Below are 19,229 nucleotides of genomic sequence, written 5' to 3'. Positions count from 1 at the left end.
CTTGATGAGAAGCTGTGCTGGTGGTGTGTGTGTATGGGGGGGGGTGGGGGACCACTGGTGGCGCTCTCCTAGGGGACAAGCTCTAGCAAGGTGTCCCATCTAACGGCAAATGAAGCACTATTTGGGGAGGTGAGAAGACTCAACTCTCTGCAAATAGAAGATCCCTGGGGGCACGGAAGCAATGACGTGAGGAAGTGGATCCAGAGAGGCTATGCAGATGCGAAGAGAAGGAATCTCTGCCATCCAAGCTAGAATCAAAGCGGTCGTTTGAGGGGGGTGAGGGGGGGATCCATCACTCTCCCGATAACTCCACCTACACCGGGAATCTCTGCCATCCAAGCTAGAATCAAAGCGGTGGTTTGAGGGGGGTGAGGGGGATCGATCACTCTCCCGATAACTCCACCTATCACCGGGAGAAGGGGAAGATATTCCTTCTTGAGGCCAAGAAAAAAAACTATAACGGGAAAGCCTGAGATGCCGTCCAAGGGGTCGGATGCAGTGTCGAAGGTGTGCTGCCACCTCGCAAAGAAGCCTTGGGCCGTACGCAGTGCGAAGGGGCTCAGCAGCATGACTCTGCTCGATGTTGCAGGTTAATCGAACTCGACCTGGCAGTATCCACGCCCAAGAGGATGAATATTAGTGATCTTTCCGTCCTCGCCAATGAGGCTAGCCTGTAGTAGATCTCTGAGCTGTCCACACACCGGGCGGCTACCGATGTCACATGCACTTTGAAGTGGAGTGCAATGTAACACATTGGCTCTACATCAATGCAACATTTGTACAGTAGGATTACCCTTTTCGGGAACATTTTATCGTATGTTGTGGCCCCATTGTGAGCTCTGGTGTGGGGCATGTCAAGCACGAGCTACGTAGGTTAGTCTCCCAGCCTTATAGAGTCTGCATGTGTTGGGTCCTCTTACCCGCTTGCATATTTCAGCATATACATTCATGTAGGAGCATGTACAGTCAGCCCCAGATTAGGGTTTTGCAGGTAGAAGCATTTTCAGAGCAACCATGCAGTATGGCCCAGCCCCAGGCCAGCTCATAAGGCAGCACACCATGGGATATGCCTTGGGTTTGGTGTCTAAAACACCATCAGCCCCACATATGCATAATCGGCAGCCTTTATAGGCCCCCAAATAGCCAGTTGGCAGCATTTTATGCTATTTTGTTTGGACACATGTGAAAATGCAGCATTTTATGCTATTTTGTGGAATTTTTGCTTGTCCAAAAACAGGCCGACAGCCCTTCAGTTGACTGACCAGCTCATAAGCGTGTCTTTAGCCCTTGCATAAATCATCAAGTCATCAATCAAGTTTTCAGCATTCAGAGTAGAAATGTGTGTCTAAGAGCCTCCGGTTCTTGTGCATACATGAAGCATTCAGCACTTCATTGTGCTAAAGTCCCCCCAAGGCCTCAATGAAGATTTTCTTCAGCATTCATCCAGGATATGTGCATCCCTCAGCAGTTTTGGGCTTGCATAGTGGTCATTGAAGAGATTCAAAGTGCTTGGACAGCATATGGTTCAGCCTGTGTTTGGTCTTTCTCGTCCTTGTGATGGGCAGTCCTCAGTCATCATTCATTATCATTGTACAAAGTTCTACAAAAAAATATAAGCAAAATACTCCTACTAGCATGGGGGCAGGGCCGCGCAGGGGTGGGTGGGGTGGGGGTGGGTCGGCTTCAGCGGGTAATTGGGACCCAATCTGGTGTCGACTCTCATCTTCTCTCTCTCTACTCTCCTCTCTCAAAGTAAAGTGGATTGCATAAACTCACAGGTTTAAAGAAGGCTTTATTGTGGGTTACGACAGTCAACCTATTGCATGGTACATTTACCAAGTAGCTTGCATAACAATGTGGGGGCGTCAAGGGAGGCAAGTGTCGGCCGCAAGGAGCTGGAGGTCCACTTCAAAGAAAGATGGGCAAGAGGGGCGGTCTCAGTCGGGGTTGATGGAGCATTTGCCATGGAGTCCTCCTAAGGGAAAAGATCAAAGGTGGTGACATTGTGCCACAGAAGGAAAAAACCAAGCCCTTTCCTTCACGGGAGGTGCACAAACCGGAGGGGAGGAGGCGGAGCGGGAGTTTCAAATCGCGAGGAAAAGGGAGGATGAAAGGACCGTGGGGGGGTGGGGAGGGGTGTGTTGGAGAAAGCAAATAACCATCCATGTTGTGGGGGTGAGCCAAGGCCCTCAGGTTTGGTCAAAGTATTTATCCTCCAAAGTCAACTAGTTTTTTGCCTATCTTTTAAGAGGGAGATATGCACTATTCTTGATTAAGGTGCATCATTAAGCATTAATCTCTATTGTCAAAGAATTAGACACTGCCCTATTGAGCATAACCAGAGGAAAAGACCTTCGTCCATATCAAGAATGCCATCCAAGGGTAAATCCAAAGCCAAAAAAGGGCCACATTACTATCACTAGTCCGTGCTATGGGCCTTTCGGAGTTCTTAAGCTACAATATGCACCTCTATGGTGAAGGATTAAGCAATGAAGAGGAGCACAAGTCAACAAAAGGAGAGTTGGGTACCATGAGCATTCAAAGAAGCAAAGACATCCACTGAGTCCAAGGAGTCGTCCAAGAAAAAGGACATCGAGAAGGAAGTCTACATCAACAAACGAAGCGGTTAACTTTAGTGAAGAAGAAGTCAACAAAAAGTCATCATCAAATCAGACCTTCAAAGAAGCCAACTTTGTCAAAGTTTATGAATGTGCCTTTTAAAGGCTTGTGTGTTCTTGACCACCCTTAGTTTTCCCTACTCCTTGTCTGTCCAAGTTGTTTGGTGTACTCCTTGTTTATCCAAGTTGTTTGGTGTACTCCTTGTTTGTCCAATGTCCTGAGTACTCCTTGTTGGTGAAGTTGGTGAACCAAAGGGAAAAGTGTGCTTGGTATATCTAAATAAGCTTTTTTGTCTGTCCAATGTCTAAAGTCCTTGTTTGGTCATTGTTGTGGATAATTATTTGAGGATGAGTGTTGGAGAGAAAGAAAATAACCATCCATGTTGTGGGAGTGAGCAAGGGTCAGTTTTTGGCCAAAGTATTTGTCCCACATGTAGTCTTTTGATGTAACTTTTTGGTGCCTATATAAAGGCCAGTTTTCTAATGGAGAAGTAACTCACTTGTGGTCATCTCTCTCTCTCTCTCTCTCTCTCTCTCTCGTGTTAACCACATCATCATTAGTGTTAATTATCTTATTAATCATGTCGCTTTATCTTCACTTCCATCCACCTTAGCTTCTGCAACCTTAATTTTAGGGCCAAGGTGTGGAAAGGAGGAGGACACGGCAGCAAGAGGGGGGAGGGCCAAAGGAAAGAGGCGGCGGCGGAAGGAAGAAACGAGGGGGAAAGGAGAAGGAGATGGCAGCAAGAGGGGGGAGGGCCAAAGGAAAGAGGTGGCGGCGAAAGGAAGAAATGAGGGGGGAAGGAGCAAAGCCTGACGAGAGCAGAGGGGAGCGGAAAGAAACGCAGGCAGATGAGCAAGGGCCAGACAACGGGCGGGGGGGGGGGGGGGGGGGGGAGGTGAGGGAAGGCAGGAGAAGAAGAAAGGGGCGCAGGCTAAAGCGGGGAGGGGCAACTGATGGAGGCAGGGTGGAAAGAAGTGGGCGCTGATGGAGGCGGAAGCGATGGGCCAGCGGCGAGGGAAAGGGGAGGGCACACAAATGTGGGCAAGGGGGGTCTCCAGCTCGAGGGCACGCAGATTCGTGGTCCAAAGTTTCCTGTTTGAGGTTCTTATACAGGTAAGCTTATAATCAAAAGGGTTATTTACAGAGGTCTAACAGTCAGGATTGGAGTAAGTTAGGATTGGAGTAAGATAGACTTATTGAAATTAGGAAAAGCAATTAAAATTAAGAAAAAATTGGTGTAAGACTTGGAAGGCATTCACATGATTTCATATCTAGAAAATTGAAATGGTTTTGGGCAAATGGGATTGATTCGAGTGACTAGTGAATGATGTTACATGGTGTACGAGCATGGCTTGACTTCTTTGTTTGAAAATGTTGAGCGTCTTGTTGAAACTGATCATGAGGATGGTCATGATGATAATGATTTTGATAAGGGTTTTTATGTATGAGACAAAGTATATGATTGTCCAGTTGAAATAGATCTAATTTAGAGAATTCCAGAGGATGTTGGTCCTGTCTTTGATATGGGGTTAGTGCTCTATGTGATTTCTTATGCTGGTTTGAGTACAGGTCTTTTTTTTGGTTGGGGAGGAGATTTTTTATTTTTTATTTTTTATTTTTTTTTTTGGGGGGGGGGGGGGGAGGGGGAGGGGATTGGGACAATCCTAAAAGTGGAGGTTTGAATCTAAGAGGACAAAAAACTGCACTTCTTAAGTGGAGCAAGATGTAGGGTGAAGTGCAAGAAAGTGTCAGGATTAATAAATATTGATGAACTTTTCCTGGGTTCCTAACCTGAACAAAGGTACCGTGCTTTTACAGTTATGGTCGCATTCAAGAGTCGATTAATTAAGGTTTCAATGACATAGATTCTTTTGACAGGTTATATCTAGATTCATTGGGTTATGGCAAGGAGGGGAAGAATGATGTTGGTGATACTTTAACTTTCCAGTATGGGAGTGGACTGGTGAGTTTGTTCTATCTTGAATAGACATGCCTTAATATATTTGCAGCAAGCACGCACAACTTTTAGGTGCACAACACACACTTGAAGAAGTTGGGCTGTGGGTATGAACCTAATAATTGTCATGTGCATTGTTTTTTCGTGCATATAACAGGTACCTAGAGCAATTGAGTTGGGTATGGAAGGGATGCAAGTTGGAGGACAGCGGCGAATTCTAGTGAAGCCAGAGCTAGGCTGGGTCTCTCCAAACAAATTACCTCTTCCAACATCAAGTGCTGCCGAAAGAAGGTTGAACAACAACAGAAGGCAGCCTCTCTTGGTTGAGGTTGAGCTCGTCAAAATTAAGCCTTCTTCATAATCCAAGGAGTCCTTAAAGATATGACCTGTAAGCTAGTTCATGCTATTTAAGCACTTCTTGGACCAATAGATCATTTTCATTTGGTTCTCTATACCTATATTGGACAAATCTCTCTCTCTCTCTCTCTCTCTCTCTCTCTCTCTCTCTCTCTCGCGCGCGGCGCGCGCTTTGCACCCTTGCTTGCGCTTCGCGCGGCTGGCGTTTGCACTTCACTGCCCGTGCGTAGTGCACCTGCCTGCTTGGCACCTGCGCAGCACCCTCTGCCCGCCTATCGCGCCCACCTGCGCACAACGTGCCTGTTGCTTCAATACCTTTCGCTACTTCACATCTAGATTGCCATGCAGATTGCGATTGGCCAAATACGGGTTTCATCCCGCCGCCTCAGAGTGGAGACAGGTAGAGCTGAGCGCATCTTCAGAGCCGGAAAGCTCATACGGAGACCCAGAGAGGAGAGGATATGTCGATTATGCCACACAAAGGTTGAGATGGAGGAGCATCACATATGCCGCTGCCCAGTATACTATGAGATCCGTGGGAGGTTTCAGTGTCTATTTCGTGAGGGATTCGGTCCACTCTTGAGGATCATTGACTTCCAGGACCAGCGTTGCCTAGGCCTCTTCCTGCTTGAGCTCCGCAGAAACAGGAACACCTTCTTGAGAGAGCTTTGACCCTAGCCACCCTACTCCCTCCCTCGCCAGCCAACCATCACCAGTTTCTTCCGGACCCAAGAGGTGGGGGACACCGATATAGTGGATCTTGTGGACCCTCCACGAGCTGCGCCGGACCTACCTCGCCTGAGAGGAGTTACCTCGGGCCGAGCCTCCGCACTCTAGCGTGCCCGACGCCCCCAGCCCCCCAGCCTTCGGCCACGATCACCTCATCAACTCTAGATCCAGGACATGCTCCGCTACCTTTCCACATGACATAGCTGAGGGAGACCTCTCAGCCATACTCATTAGCCCCATGCTTGATATTTTGGAGAGTGGTATACCATCTACTTGGAGTTGATGCTACTCTTATGTTTCTATGTCCTTAGTATTCCATGATGAGTTTCCATGGACAGTTTTGTATCACCCCAGTGAGATAGCTATGTTTATGTTTTCTTTTTGTTTTATTTTCCATTCCATGATGAGATATGCCATGGACATTATTGTATCACTTTGGTCTCATGGGCCCATTGGGTCTTTAGTAGACGCTTAATCTCTCTCTCTCTCTCTCTCTCTCTCTCTCTCTCTCTCTCTCTCACAAAGCAAGGATTATTAAGAGGAGGTGCATAGCACTAATGGCTGAGTCTGCCCTGCATCTTCGGAGGTTTGACAGAAACTCAGTGCGAAGGGCTTTGTGTGAATATATGCTCTTGTGTGTGTGTGTGTGTGTGTGTGGAGTGCGTGTGTGAGAGCATATCTTGATACAGAGTTCTACACCCACTATTGGGCACTGATGACGTTAGTGGGGATGTTGTAGTATCTAGTCAATACTACGCATAATGGAGTTGATAGTTATATAGTCTTGTGGGTTGACTACCATGAGTATATAACATGCACGTTCCTAAAAGGTGAATTTGGGCATGTTCCTGGATTCATCTAGGTATATATATACGTTGATGAGCTTGCAGACTTCATTGATAGATTGGGTGAAAGGGGTTAATGCTAACAGAGACAGTGGTCTCCATTTTATTTTATGCCAAAAATTTTATACTTTTGTAACATTTAGTAGAAGAGGGGTTAATGCTAGCACAGACAGTGGTCTCCATTCTATTTTCTGCCAAAAATATTGTACTTTTGTCACATTTAGTAGAAGGATTACAGAGAAACCTGCATGCACTATAGGTCTTTTTGCAAAGACAAGGACTTGAAAGTTAACCTTACCAAACAAGGATCATGGTTTTTAAGATGAGCTTTGGGGAACTAAAAAAAGAGGCCTTTACTTTTTAGGATGATATCGTGGAGATAGTGAAAGCTTGCAATTACTTGGGGGTGGTCTTTTCAGGCCCAGAATCCTCAATGAAACCTGCAACAGCCTACTCGCTTAGCTAGAGGATATGCATCATTAGCACGACTAGAGTTTTCCACATTTGCAGACCAAATGCTTTCTTTTTGACTCACTTGCTAGACTAGCAGCAATGTATGGGGCAGCTTTTTGGGCAATAGATCTTACATCCGCCAAGAAAAGAGACTGTAAGTCGTGATTCTCTCATGCCTTTGTAGGCCCCGCCCTCTATTTCACATCACATCATTCTAGCAGAGTTTGCAGCCTATCCACTTCACATAGATGCCTCGTTTCAATTGACCACATACATACATAGGATGTGACACATAGGGGCCACATCAGAGGGAAGACAGACACTACCATGGCTTGCTTTTACTTCATCTATGAACCTGGCTTGTGAGGAGTAGATGAATGTTGGTATGCTTGTGTGATGAGATGGATGACTTCTCATGGGCTCTCTCTCGATGCATTGCCACCACTCCAATATACCCTATAATTAAATCAATTGATCAAAGTCATTAGAGATGACATTTGGCAAATATATACACAAGACTTGGCTTGATTTGGAGACCCTTCCAGAATGATTATCGTGACAACTTCCTCAGATTGGCAGAAAATGGCTTCCTTCAAATATTGGGTTATGTGGGAATGAACACACACGGGCCACATGCACTAAGGGTCTGCATGGATCAGCTAAGGGTCTCATTATATAGGCATCACATCGAGACAGGGAGGTAGATGGGACGTGTGAAAAGCATGAGCCACACATGTGCCTAGTGTGATATGCATGAGATTGAGACAGAGGAGCATGCAACTTTCTTTGCTGCGTCATCGAGTACGAGGATCTGAGAGGTGTGCTCGGTTTCTTACATAAACACTAATTTATGAGACATAGGGGGAGAGAAAAACAGCATAGTAGACACTTCTTGCATCTTTTTTCCAAAGACCAGATCAAAGCTTGCTGATCTGTCAGAGAACTATGAGAGAAACCACACCACGAGGCAGCTTGATTGCTACACATAAGCGCGCGCCCCCCCCCCCCCCCCCAAAACAGATGATGTTACAACTCTCCCTCTCCGGGACTGTTATGGAGGAGTAAATCAACCAGTGGACAGAAATGAATATGAGAACGGTTGAAGGCCAAGATGGATCCCAGCGAATGCATAGTACAGTGGACTGCCTTGTAATCCTCGCACCATGCCATACTCCTCCTTACGGAAACGTCCTAGTAGAGCTTTTGGTGATGGAAAGAATGTCACATTACGTATGCAAGGTCACAAAATTCCAATGGGAAGATGGACGGAGAAGTTGTTATGAATTGGACCTGCAAGATTGCTACTACATTGGCAGCATAGGTGGTTCCGATGTTTTTAGCTCCATTTGGTGCGTACGGCTTTGATAAGGGCTGCCTTGACCAGTGTAGGCATCACTCCATAACTTGCTGCCTGGGATGATTGCCACAAGGCGGCCTTGAAGCAATTTATACCTGTGAGCTATTATCGTGAACTAAAGTGTCAATGGGAGTGCTTTGCCGAGAGGTAGGGTGAGTAGGTAACCAACTACCTGGCATGTTTCTTGAAGCTTTTGCTCATGCTTCCACGGAGTGTCCCCAACGGTTGGAGAAAGTCGAGCATTGTGGATGCAGGAGCAATCCAAGGAGGCAACTTCTTCAGAAATGGAGGAGCAGTCCAAAGAGGAGGCTTCTTCAGAATCGGAGGATGAGTGCAAAGAAGGAGATGCATGTGTGCACATCAGCTTTTTTCATTTCTCGGGTTGAGCACACACGAGGGGTGTTTCACTGCATCAAGCCACAAGCACGAATAGAGGAATTATTCAACCAAGTCTTAGAGGGAGAGTCTTCACTTGCGCTAGGTGGAGAATCTTTGGTCTCAGTGGTGGTTGCTTGAGTTTCAAGGCTAGCACAAGATGATTCATCTCACCTGCAGTTTGCATTGGGTGGAGTATCCTCAGTGTTGGATGTCATGGAGGCACCACATGAGGTGGGCCATCAATGGATTTATTTGTCTTCACCCTCGGAGAATGTGCCAGTGGGGGTGTCTTCACATTGCACAGATGTCTTGGAGATTGTACAGATAATGGTCGGAGCTTTTGCTTTGGTGATGTATTACTTGGAATATGTACCATTGGATGATGGTGGTCTAGACGTACAAGTGTCAAGCAGTATTGTTGTGGATACAGATTTGGTGGAACTCTTCTCAAGGGTCTTGATCGTGGTTATGCTTTCTTTCTTTAGAGTGCATGGCGTGGGTGCAGGGAGGTATTGTGATCCATCTGAGCCAATGCATTAGTATAGCTGAAGTGTGGATAGTGGAGTTTTTCCTAGCCTCTCGCTATTGTGTTCTCAGTGGTTTGTAGTGTTTTTTCATGGATAGTTGGACAGACAAAAAGTGTCGGATCAAGTAGAAGTTGGTCATCCTGTAGGTTTCTTTGCAGGTCTTTGTGAAAATGTAGCAAGGACGCAATGTGAGCCTTTGCACTAGATGCAAAGTAGTTGTAGTGTTTGGGATCTTGGGTTTTTTAGATGAGCTTTGCTTGGATCTTTTCCTTTTATAGAAGGGCACTTTATAATATATGTATGTAACAAAGGATGCACATGCATATCGGGGATGGGCCTAGGCACATGGGACTTAGGGAAATTTACACAAGTGGTGTTAGGGCGCATGTAGACCTTGGGACAATAAAAGGCACCAGCCCTAGGGCTATGTAGACCTTGGGACAATAAAAGGCACCAGCCCTAGGGCTATTGTACCTTTAACAGCTTTGAACCTTTTGAAGTCTTTTATGACATTGACAGTTGTTGATTAAGTGTCATTAAGACAGTTTCTTGATTAAGAAAATGACTAACAATAAGGATTAGTACTAATATTTTGATTAATGATTAATCTTGAAAGTACTTGACAAATCAGAGTAGTTTAGACAGCTTATTGATCAAGAAAGTGATTTACAACATGGTTAGTATTAATCAATATGATTAGTACTAATCTTGGCGACACCCTAGTCTTGAATCAGTTAACAATAAGCTCTACACATTTGATTAACAATTGTAACAACCACCTGATTAAAGACCTTAAAGTGGAATTTCGACTCAGTCTCAAGATTAACAGCAATGGATTCTCTATGCAACATTGAATCTCTCAGAAAGATACATCAGTAGCACTAGTGTGACGATCTTGGTACTTTGGAACCAATAGCACTAGGTGTGATGATCTTGTACTTTGGAACCATATACATCAATTTATCCAGATACAACAGTTACTATGCAAATGTTGCCAAGAGCTACTTTATCAAAGAAGGTGCTTTAGAAGGCTCGAGAGGTTACTATAGTTGCTTTAAAGCTTAGTAATCTTGCTTCAGCAAAGTAGCATCTAGGCTCTAGCAAAGAGCCAAGTACTCCGTTGGAATGATGGTAACCTCCAGGCACAAGAAGCATCCCATCTTTCATTGCTGATTTGATGTGCTTCTTCTTCACGTTGTCAGGCAACAATATTTTTGCACTAAATGTGCCAATGTTGTCAGCAAAGACATTGTCTTCATCCCTTGGCTCCTCCTTTTTCTAAGGATATTTTCCTTTGCCTCCTTACAACATGTGGCTATAAGACTCTACGAGAAAAGGATCATAGCTTGCAAGAAGGGGAGATTCCTTTCATTGCATTGTCACAATTGAGGTTGAGACACAGGCCAAGGATTTAGCACTCTGATCACCAAGTGCAGCTTCATCGCCCTCCTTCATCAAGGCTCAACACACAGTACAAGCTTTCAATGCACACATTCAAGGTTTTAGTGCACACAAAGCAGAGCAACACACAAGCTTTATAGAAGCACAACAAATAGTACTTCTAAGCATTTGGCATCACAATGCTCTTAGAGCTCTAGCTCAGCAAAGAAGGTTTGGCATCATAGAGCTTTGAGCTCTCAGCTAGGTAGAGCTGCAGGGCATCCCATGAAGGAGAAGAGGAAGAACTGAATTTCCCTTCTTTTGCAAAAGTTTTTTCCATCTTTTATCCTTTCATATCCTTAAAGTTAGGGTTCCATATTTCCTTTTCACACCACCCCTTTCACACCCTTGTCAAAATTTGGTGCACATTAGCTTTTTTGTTTTGCAGACAATAACCCAATTACATTCTCTTGCATTCACACTTCCTCTACACGCAGCTTAGCCTTTGTGTGGTGTGAGGGTCTATCTTTGCAATTGGGGCTTGTTCACTCATGATTGCATTTTGTGAGTTGTGGGGCTTGTGTTAAGCATTTGTTGGTGTTTTTCACATGCTTGTGCTTGTTAGGTAACTCTCGATGATTATGGACACGTGATGTTAGATTTCTATCACAGATCCTTCATACGCAGTATCATGGACTACCTGACATGATGAGATTATACATTACCTTTCATTTGGAACATCTAGACTTCAGCCATTGGATCCTTCATCATCTACCTCTCATGATGAGGAGATACTCCATTCAAGCCATTGATGGAGGATGGAGTTGTAGAGTTTATTGACTACACATGTTTATCATCTATGGGATGAGAGAGATTGGCACATTCGGTGATCCCTTGATTGTTGGTCATCGAGATACTTCCGAGAGGCAGATGGTTAGTTTTTGGATAATTCATAAGGTCACTTATTCAATTGTCCTACATTCTTGAGTAGTCATGATTATATTATTGAGGATGTATACCACATCGGCATTGGCATAAATGATGATGATGTATTTTAGATACGTACACATGATGATGTATTTTGCACACATATGATGCTATATTGCACACATGATGATATTGATACACATGCACATGATAGTATTGATATTATACATAGGCACATGATGATGTATGTGATGGTTTTGTGTGAGTTGGATCATGTAGGCATGACATCAAGCACATTGAGCATCATAGATGATGATATGTCTACATAAGTTGCTGTGATCACCCCAAGCACATAGATGATATGTCCTCACTATGATCTCCAGAGAAGTAGGTAGACATACTATGAAGATCAGTCCTCACTATGATCCCTCATGTGCATGTACATCCTAAAACCCCCTTTGTTACAAACCATTCCCTCCTAGAATGATTTTGTTCTTGTAATTGAAGGGTGGTCGTGCAGAAAATACACATATAGAAGACTATATACAAAGCCAAAAATCACATCCAAAGCTAAATGTCAATAACGTCATCAAGGGTGTGTGGCCCATCCTAGATCAAATGGAAAGGAATGTAGTGCAATACTGATGACAAAGCTAACAATGCATCCTCCAGGGTCGAATGTGAAACCAAGGAGTCATATGATCGTAGTCATAGATCTCATGCCACCTAGATCAAAAGGGTAAGTCGTATCACCCCAAGTCACGAGCATACGGCTACCCGGATCGAATATGAAATAACACTGTCTCAAGGTGGTCACTAAGGAAGCTTGAGTCAAATGAAAATCCACAAGGTATGTCGTCATGATCTTGGTCTAGATATCTTGTAATGATGGTGTGTCGCATGTCAATAAGCACAAGGCTCTCAAGATGATCTTTGTATGACCAAAAGTGAATGCACTATAAACTGAATCCACATTAGTGCACAAGCATCCATGAGCAACATCACAATAGAATGCCTCAAATCTAAGTCAAGGCTTGGACCAAAAACTAATGTATCATCACAGGTATCGTACGCTCCATCATGGTGTCTCCATAATCATTGGATATGTGAAAATGCTTAAGTCAAATGCAAAGGTCTCAAAATCCATGTGATTTGTGTGTGTACTCATGTCTCACCTACAAGGTCTCACCTTAATGAAGTCATCACTACCCTCATGCACTAAGCTTGACCGCTTAGAAATTATATCCAAACGTTGTTAGGTGTACTATGAAAGCTAGGAGTAGTGGTCGAACCATAGATACCCCCACATGTGAACACTTTAGAGGAATAGCCCAACACATCTAATGCAAGAACTCAGGCCTAAGCGCCTCATGGTCCATCGTATGCTCATGGGTATCTTGTGGAACTTCCATTGGATTGAGCACTTTTTGTTTGTCCAGCTGTCCATGAAAAGACACTGCAAAGCATTGAGTATCCTCTAGTAGCTCACAAGAACACTCTAGAGAATGTCCAAGCAAAACTCCACAATCAAACTCTAGCCACTAATGCATTTGCTTAGATGGAGCACAAGAATTGCTTGCATCGGCTCCAATGCCACCCTTAAGGAAGAAATCAAAACCAAGAACAATACTCCAAGAAATGCTACACCAAATCTATATCCATCAGCATTGCTTGGAACCTGTATGTTTAAAACACCCATGTCCTGTGGAACGTACTCCAAGTATTGCATCCATTGATGAATTGAAGTGAAAAACCTAGTGGTTATCGATATAGTCTCCAAGAAATTTGTGTACTGCAATGATACACCAACTGGCCTATCTTCCCAGGACGAAGACAAATCTAATGGCATGTACTCCTATGGTGCCTCGATGGCATCAAACACACTGAGGATACTCCAGCCAATGCAAATGACATGTGAGAAGAGTTCTCTAAAACTAAAGTGACTGCCACTAAAGTCAAAGATTATCTATTGAGGAAAAATAGCAACTGTGAAGACTCTCTTAGAGAACTAGTTGAAAACATCCTCTCCTCATACCTATGGCCTGATGCCATGAAGCACACTGGGGGTGTGTGCTCGACGCAAGAAATGAAAAAAGCTAAGATACACACACATGCATCCTTCACACTCATCCTCTGGTTCTGAAGAAGCCTCCTCTTTAGGCTGCTCCTCCGGTTCTGAAGAAGCCTCCTCGGATTGCTCCCTTAATGCCCTTGGACAATCTTTCGCAATGTGCTCAATCGAGTGACAATAGAAGTGTTGTCCACCAGCCATCTTGGCGTGATGCTCTTCAGGTGTGAGGCAAGTCACTGAAGGTCCCCCACTTGCCTCGTCCTTATTAGCATCCTTGGCTTTGGAGTGGCTACCCTTGTCTTTGTCTTTGTGCTACACCTATTCTTGAGTCCCAAACTGGAACTCTCCTCCGTATTGAGTGTTGTAGCAAGACAAACTACATCTAAAAGATCATGAAGACAATATGCATGAATGTCTATATGCAAAGATGGATTCAAACCATCCACAAATTCCTCAACTAGCTATGACCCCCAGATGGTCCTTGGGAGCATGAGAGAAATCTTCCAGAAATGAGAGAGATAGAGATTCACTACATTTTTGCATAAAACGCTCCAACTATTTCTTCAATTCACATTAGTAATCTACGAGAATAAACTACTTCAAGATGGCCTTATGGCAGTCATCCCAAGTCATGAAGTTGTGCCGAAGGTGTTCTTCCCACGACAAGAGATCGGCACCCGTCAAAGCCATATGCACTGAATGGAACTAACAGATATTTGAACCACTTTTTGTGGGGTTGCCACATGGCAACCATATCATGGGTTCACGTAATGGCTTCTCTTCCCATCTTCCCATTAAACTTGAGAGGCTTCAAAAACTTCAATAATTGAGCTCATTCCTCTTGCGAGGCATGGAGGAAGAACTCGGCAAATTGGTAGTCCCCTGACATCGAGCCGGTGAAGGCGAGCAGGAACTATCCAGAGAATCGAAAGGAGAGGGACTCTGTGAATTAGCCCATTGGTGACATGAACAACATCTCTCTTGCTGAGTACGCACAGGTGTAGAATGATGATGTGACTAACAGACTCTGAGGAAAGCTGATTCAGTACACACTTGCCTGCTACGATCGGATAGTAAATGCTTAAACACAAAAGCTATCATGTTATCTTCTTGGGATAATCCAAGTATCCCAGAAAGACATGATCGGATCATCTACTAGCTATGACCCCTGGATGGTCCTTGGGAGCACGAGAGAAAGCTTCCAGAAATGAGAGAGATAGAGATTCATTACATTTTTGCATAAAATGCTCTAACTATTTCTTCAATTCACGTTAGTAATCTACGGGAATAAACTACTTCAAGATGGCCTTATGGCAGTCATCCCAAATCATGAAGTTGTGCCGAAGGTGTTCTTCCCCCACGACAAGAGATCGGCACCCGTCAAATCCATATGCACCGAATGGAACTAACAAATATTTGAACCACTTGCGGGGTTGCGGGGTTGCCACATGGCAACCATCTCGTGGGTTCACTTAATGGCTTCTCTTCCCATCTTCCCATTAAACTTGAGAGGCTTCAAAAACTTCAATAATTGAGCTCATTCCTCTTGCGAGGCATGGAGGAAGAACTCGGCAAACTGGTAGTCCCTTGACGTCGAGCCGGTGAAGGCGAGTAGGAACTGTCTAGAGAATCGGAAGGAGAGGGACTGTGTGAATTAGCCCATTGGTGACATGAACAACGTCTCTCTTGTTGGGTGCGCACAGGTGTAGAATGATGATGTGACTGATAGACTCTAAGGAAAGCTGATTCAGTACACGCTTGCCTGCTACTACGATCGGATCGTAAATGCTTAAACACAAAAGCTATCATGTTATCTTCCTGGGATAATCCAAATATCCTAGAAAGACATGATCGGATCATCTACTACATCTAAAAAGAAACCCAATAAAACATTGTAAGTTTCATTTTCATGACCAGGCTCTGATACCAGCTATGAGGACCCTCACTCCTCCCTACATCTATGAGATTATAGCTACAATGGAAGACTCGCACTCGAAACCCCTCGTACTAGGAGAAGTGTATGACTCCTCTTGATGCATGTCTCCCTCATAATTCTCACAAGTAAGAGGTGATTAACAGCTCCCCTTGACTTAACCAGCGTCTTACTCCTTGATTATGAACGTGACAACCTTGACACGTTTCAACTAACATTTCTACATTTTGGCGATCTAGTTTCCCACTTTGTCCCAAGTCTCTAGAGTTGAATAACTTTTGATATCATAGGGAAAGCACATGTGTGTTGAGGTCCACCCTACCATGTGCTTTCCAGTATTTTATCCTTTTTCGACTTTAACCAGATTCGTAGGCTCATCCTAGACTCCATCCAATCCCAATGGGCCTAGCGTGCTACCATGCCACCATTGGACCTATGGAGTATGCATGAACTCACACACCCATAATTGATATTCCTTATTCATTACTCATGCACCCAACTAAAAATAGTAAAAAAATAATTCACACATACTCCACATCATACTTTTCTTTTGAAAACCAAAGATTCAATTAACTTCTAATCATCTGCTATATCGAAATGTACTGAAGCTCTGAAATGCCATCCAATTATAAAACAATATCACATATGTCTATATATCTCCTAACACCACTACCATGATCCTTGGACTAGAAGGTATGCACCACTGAGCATGAACACTCTAGGACCACTATTCCGTTCAGTAACGAGGATCCTACAAGTCTCGTTACATCAAACATGCACTAAGACTAAGTAAACCTTCACAAGCTTGACGAGACATTCACTGTTCTCAACCGAATCTCCAAACGACATTTCTTTAGTGTGTCATGATCCTCTCAATAACTTGATCCAGTATCATTTTAAGTCATGTCTTGTGACTTGCTTTAGAATGTTAAATCTTCTAAGGTCTCAATACTCTAGGGACTCTCTTTTATCTTCAAGAGCTAAATCATCTTTTAGGATTTGAGATACAAACACTTCTTCCGTTTGAGACCCACGATCTCCATTTTAAACATTTTTCTTAAGGTTTATTAAGGTTTAGATCAGAATTCTATACATCCTTAATTCACATGCACTTAGTAGGCTCTTTTTTTTTAATTCTTTACAACCTTGATAAGACTCACAAAAAAGTCTTATTGTTCATCTAGGAGAACCCATTTCTTTAATATCTTATGTACTATACTTGATTTATAATTTGAGTGTTCCAAATTGATTCTCCTAACTCTAAGGTTAAGTTTATCTAAATTTCATTGATTAACCTCCTCTTATTCTCTCTCTAAAAGTCTCTTATTTTCATTGATGTATTTCTCTCTCAGAAAGTCTTTCTTTTCTCTTCTAGAGGCCTCAATTGCATAAAAAGCACTTTAATCTTTTTGGGGCTTAAATAATATTTCTAGTCAACTAATTTTCTCCTTCTAGGTCACCTTGGCCAAATTCCTATGCAATTTTACCAAAGGTTCCAACATTTTCTCTCTCTAAATTGCTAAGGAGAGTTGAACTAAAACTCTTTCCTTTCCCATTCTTCCTCTAAGTTTGGTCCTCTTCATGTACATTTCTACCATTCCTAAATCTTTCTTTAGTCTGCTTCCCATGGAATTATAGTTCATGTACATTTCTACCATTCCTAAATCTTTCTTTAATCTACTTCTTATGAAATTATAGTTCAATCAATGATAAACTCTCTCTCTCTCTGTAGGATAGGTACAACCCTTTTCAAGGTTTATGCCATTTTCCAAAAAAATCATTCATCAAAAGAAATTAGGTGTTTTAGGGTTGATATTCTCATTATTTTTATTATTTATTCTAAGGGTTCCTACGGACAAAGATATGGTCCATAGTTCTCAATAGGCTTTGGCACCATGGGCATCTCATCTTTGATGGGAACAGCCACTGCACATAGGCAAGGTGTTGCCTCTTGTTGCTCGGAATCCATGAACTCTTTTGACTTCTCTAAAGGTGGTGTTGGCACACGAGTTGAGGTGGAGAGCTACTCCTCTCCATTCTTGCTTAAGCTTTAGAGTTGGCGTTAGAAGCATGGCTTTTGGTTTACACTCTGTCTTTAGTATGGCGTTTGATGGCATGGTTGTAGAGGCTTGTGGTGTAGGTTTTCTTAACTTTGGAACCTAAATAATGTTCCCCTTCATAGAAGCCTTATGCTAATAGCCTAGTTGGGACCCAATGGAATGTCAATTACTAGGCTCAAATTGGGATCCCATGCCCTGCCCACTTCACTCTCTTTTCCTTTGGAGATTAGGGTGTAGTCTCCGAGGTTCTTGGGACCCAAACAGACAGGTTCCCATTCGTAAGAAGCCCTAGGCTTTGAGCAGCTTGACAAGGATCCAATGAGGCTCAAGATATTCCAACATGGGGCTCTCATTTGGCATATCTCCTCTCATAGTTAGGCTTTGGGCCAAATGGTGGTTCTACTAGGTCTTTGCATGGGCATCGAATCTGCCTTGGGGCTAGCCAGGATACTCGGGTACACCCACTCCTTGGTGACCTCCCTAAAGGGTTACCGACACATTGAGGTTGGGAAGTAGTCTTCATATCTATCAGTGAGGTTTTGGTTCTCTCTTAGGGTTAGAGGGGGTGGACAATTCAGTGAGGCAAGAGGGTTAATGTTAGAGGTTCCATGAGGTGGTGGCCTACAGGCAATGGATGAGGCTTGGGATGAGATAAGTTTGGGTCAACCAAAGGTACGGTAACCATTTCGTAGGGGTACTCGAGTGTTACAATCCTCCACCAGTTGATGATGCAATCTCTGGCCAGGATCCATCCCCTTCCAAGGATAAATGCTCTTTCCTATTGTACCTGTGCAGGGGGTCACATAAAACTTGCACGATGCAAGTTTAGATCCAATATAAAATTCAACTTCAAAGCAAATGGCGGTCATGGATTGGGAGTTGTTTACCCCCACGGTAATGGTTGTTGTGTGGATGGTATAAGGGGTGGGTAGCCACGTGAGGTCCACATCTCCCAAGGCAAAATGTTGTGGCTATCCTTGTGTTGAACCAAGGTGGGCCAGGTAGCTAGATGGTGTTTTTAGGGAAACTCTAACTCAAGGTGAGTTGTTTCAAATGTGTCGACCACGAACATGGATGTGATTTTGGCATTGTCTAATCATGTAAACTTTGTCCCAAGCTTTTGTGGAAGAGTTTCCATGGTTTCCAAAATGTGAATCCAATCCTCAAAGTCGGTAGGCTGTGAGAGGGGCTCATATTCTTGGTGCTCGTCTTCACCATCCAACATCTTATTACAAGCTCTATAGATAATAATTGACATGGTCCGAGCGATTGTGGTCATACTCACATTAGTGAGAATGCCTTGATCCATGGGATATCTTTCCTATTTTCAACTTTATTTTGAAGGACTGGTTACCCTTGTGTATATAAATGTGATTGTTTCATGAATTTGCCTTGCGTCTCTCATGTAAGGCCTTCTAAGAATCATGGTGTATGACCTTCTTCTCTAAAAATCCATTACCACAAATGTGTGGTGGAAGCTTAGCCCGAAGGTCTTAATCTTTGTATCCTGAAAGCAAACCCCCTTCCCATTTCAAACAGCATCCTAAGCATGTCTTTTGCATATTCACGTGGCGATGGAATGTAAGGGAATGGTTGAACAAAACCCTCTGTTTCAAGGTTTGGGATTCCTTGT

The 19,229-nt window shown here is 43.6% G+C and overlaps 1 protein-coding gene across 5 annotated transcripts in view; it reads left to right on the top strand.

The window, feature by feature from the left end:
- LOC147623122 (uncharacterized) overlaps nucleotides 1-19,229 on the top strand; it is a 46,820-nt gene that overhangs the window by 18,965 nt on the left and 8,626 nt on the right. For all 5 annotated transcript variants that reach the window (XM_086821180.1, XM_086821183.1, XM_086821181.1 and 2 more), the window contains exons 5-6: nucleotides 4,501-4,585; nucleotides 4,737-4,907. In XM_086821180.1, coding sequence (XP_086677306.1) covers nucleotides 4,501-4,585; nucleotides 4,737-4,907 — 256 coding nt within the window. The remainder of the gene's footprint in view (nucleotides 1-4,500; nucleotides 4,586-4,736; nucleotides 4,908-19,229) is intronic.

The sequence above is a fragment of the Cibotium barometz genome, chromosome 27 (genome assembly GCF_041138505.1).
Source record: "Cibotium barometz isolate CiBa-2024 chromosome 27, ASM4113850v1, whole genome shotgun sequence".
In the NCBI taxonomy this organism is placed as follows: Eukaryota; Viridiplantae; Streptophyta; class Polypodiopsida; order Cyatheales; family Cibotiaceae; genus Cibotium; species Cibotium barometz.
The sequence above is the reverse complement of the archived record's forward strand: the minus strand, read 5'-3'. Positions and strand labels throughout refer to the sequence as shown.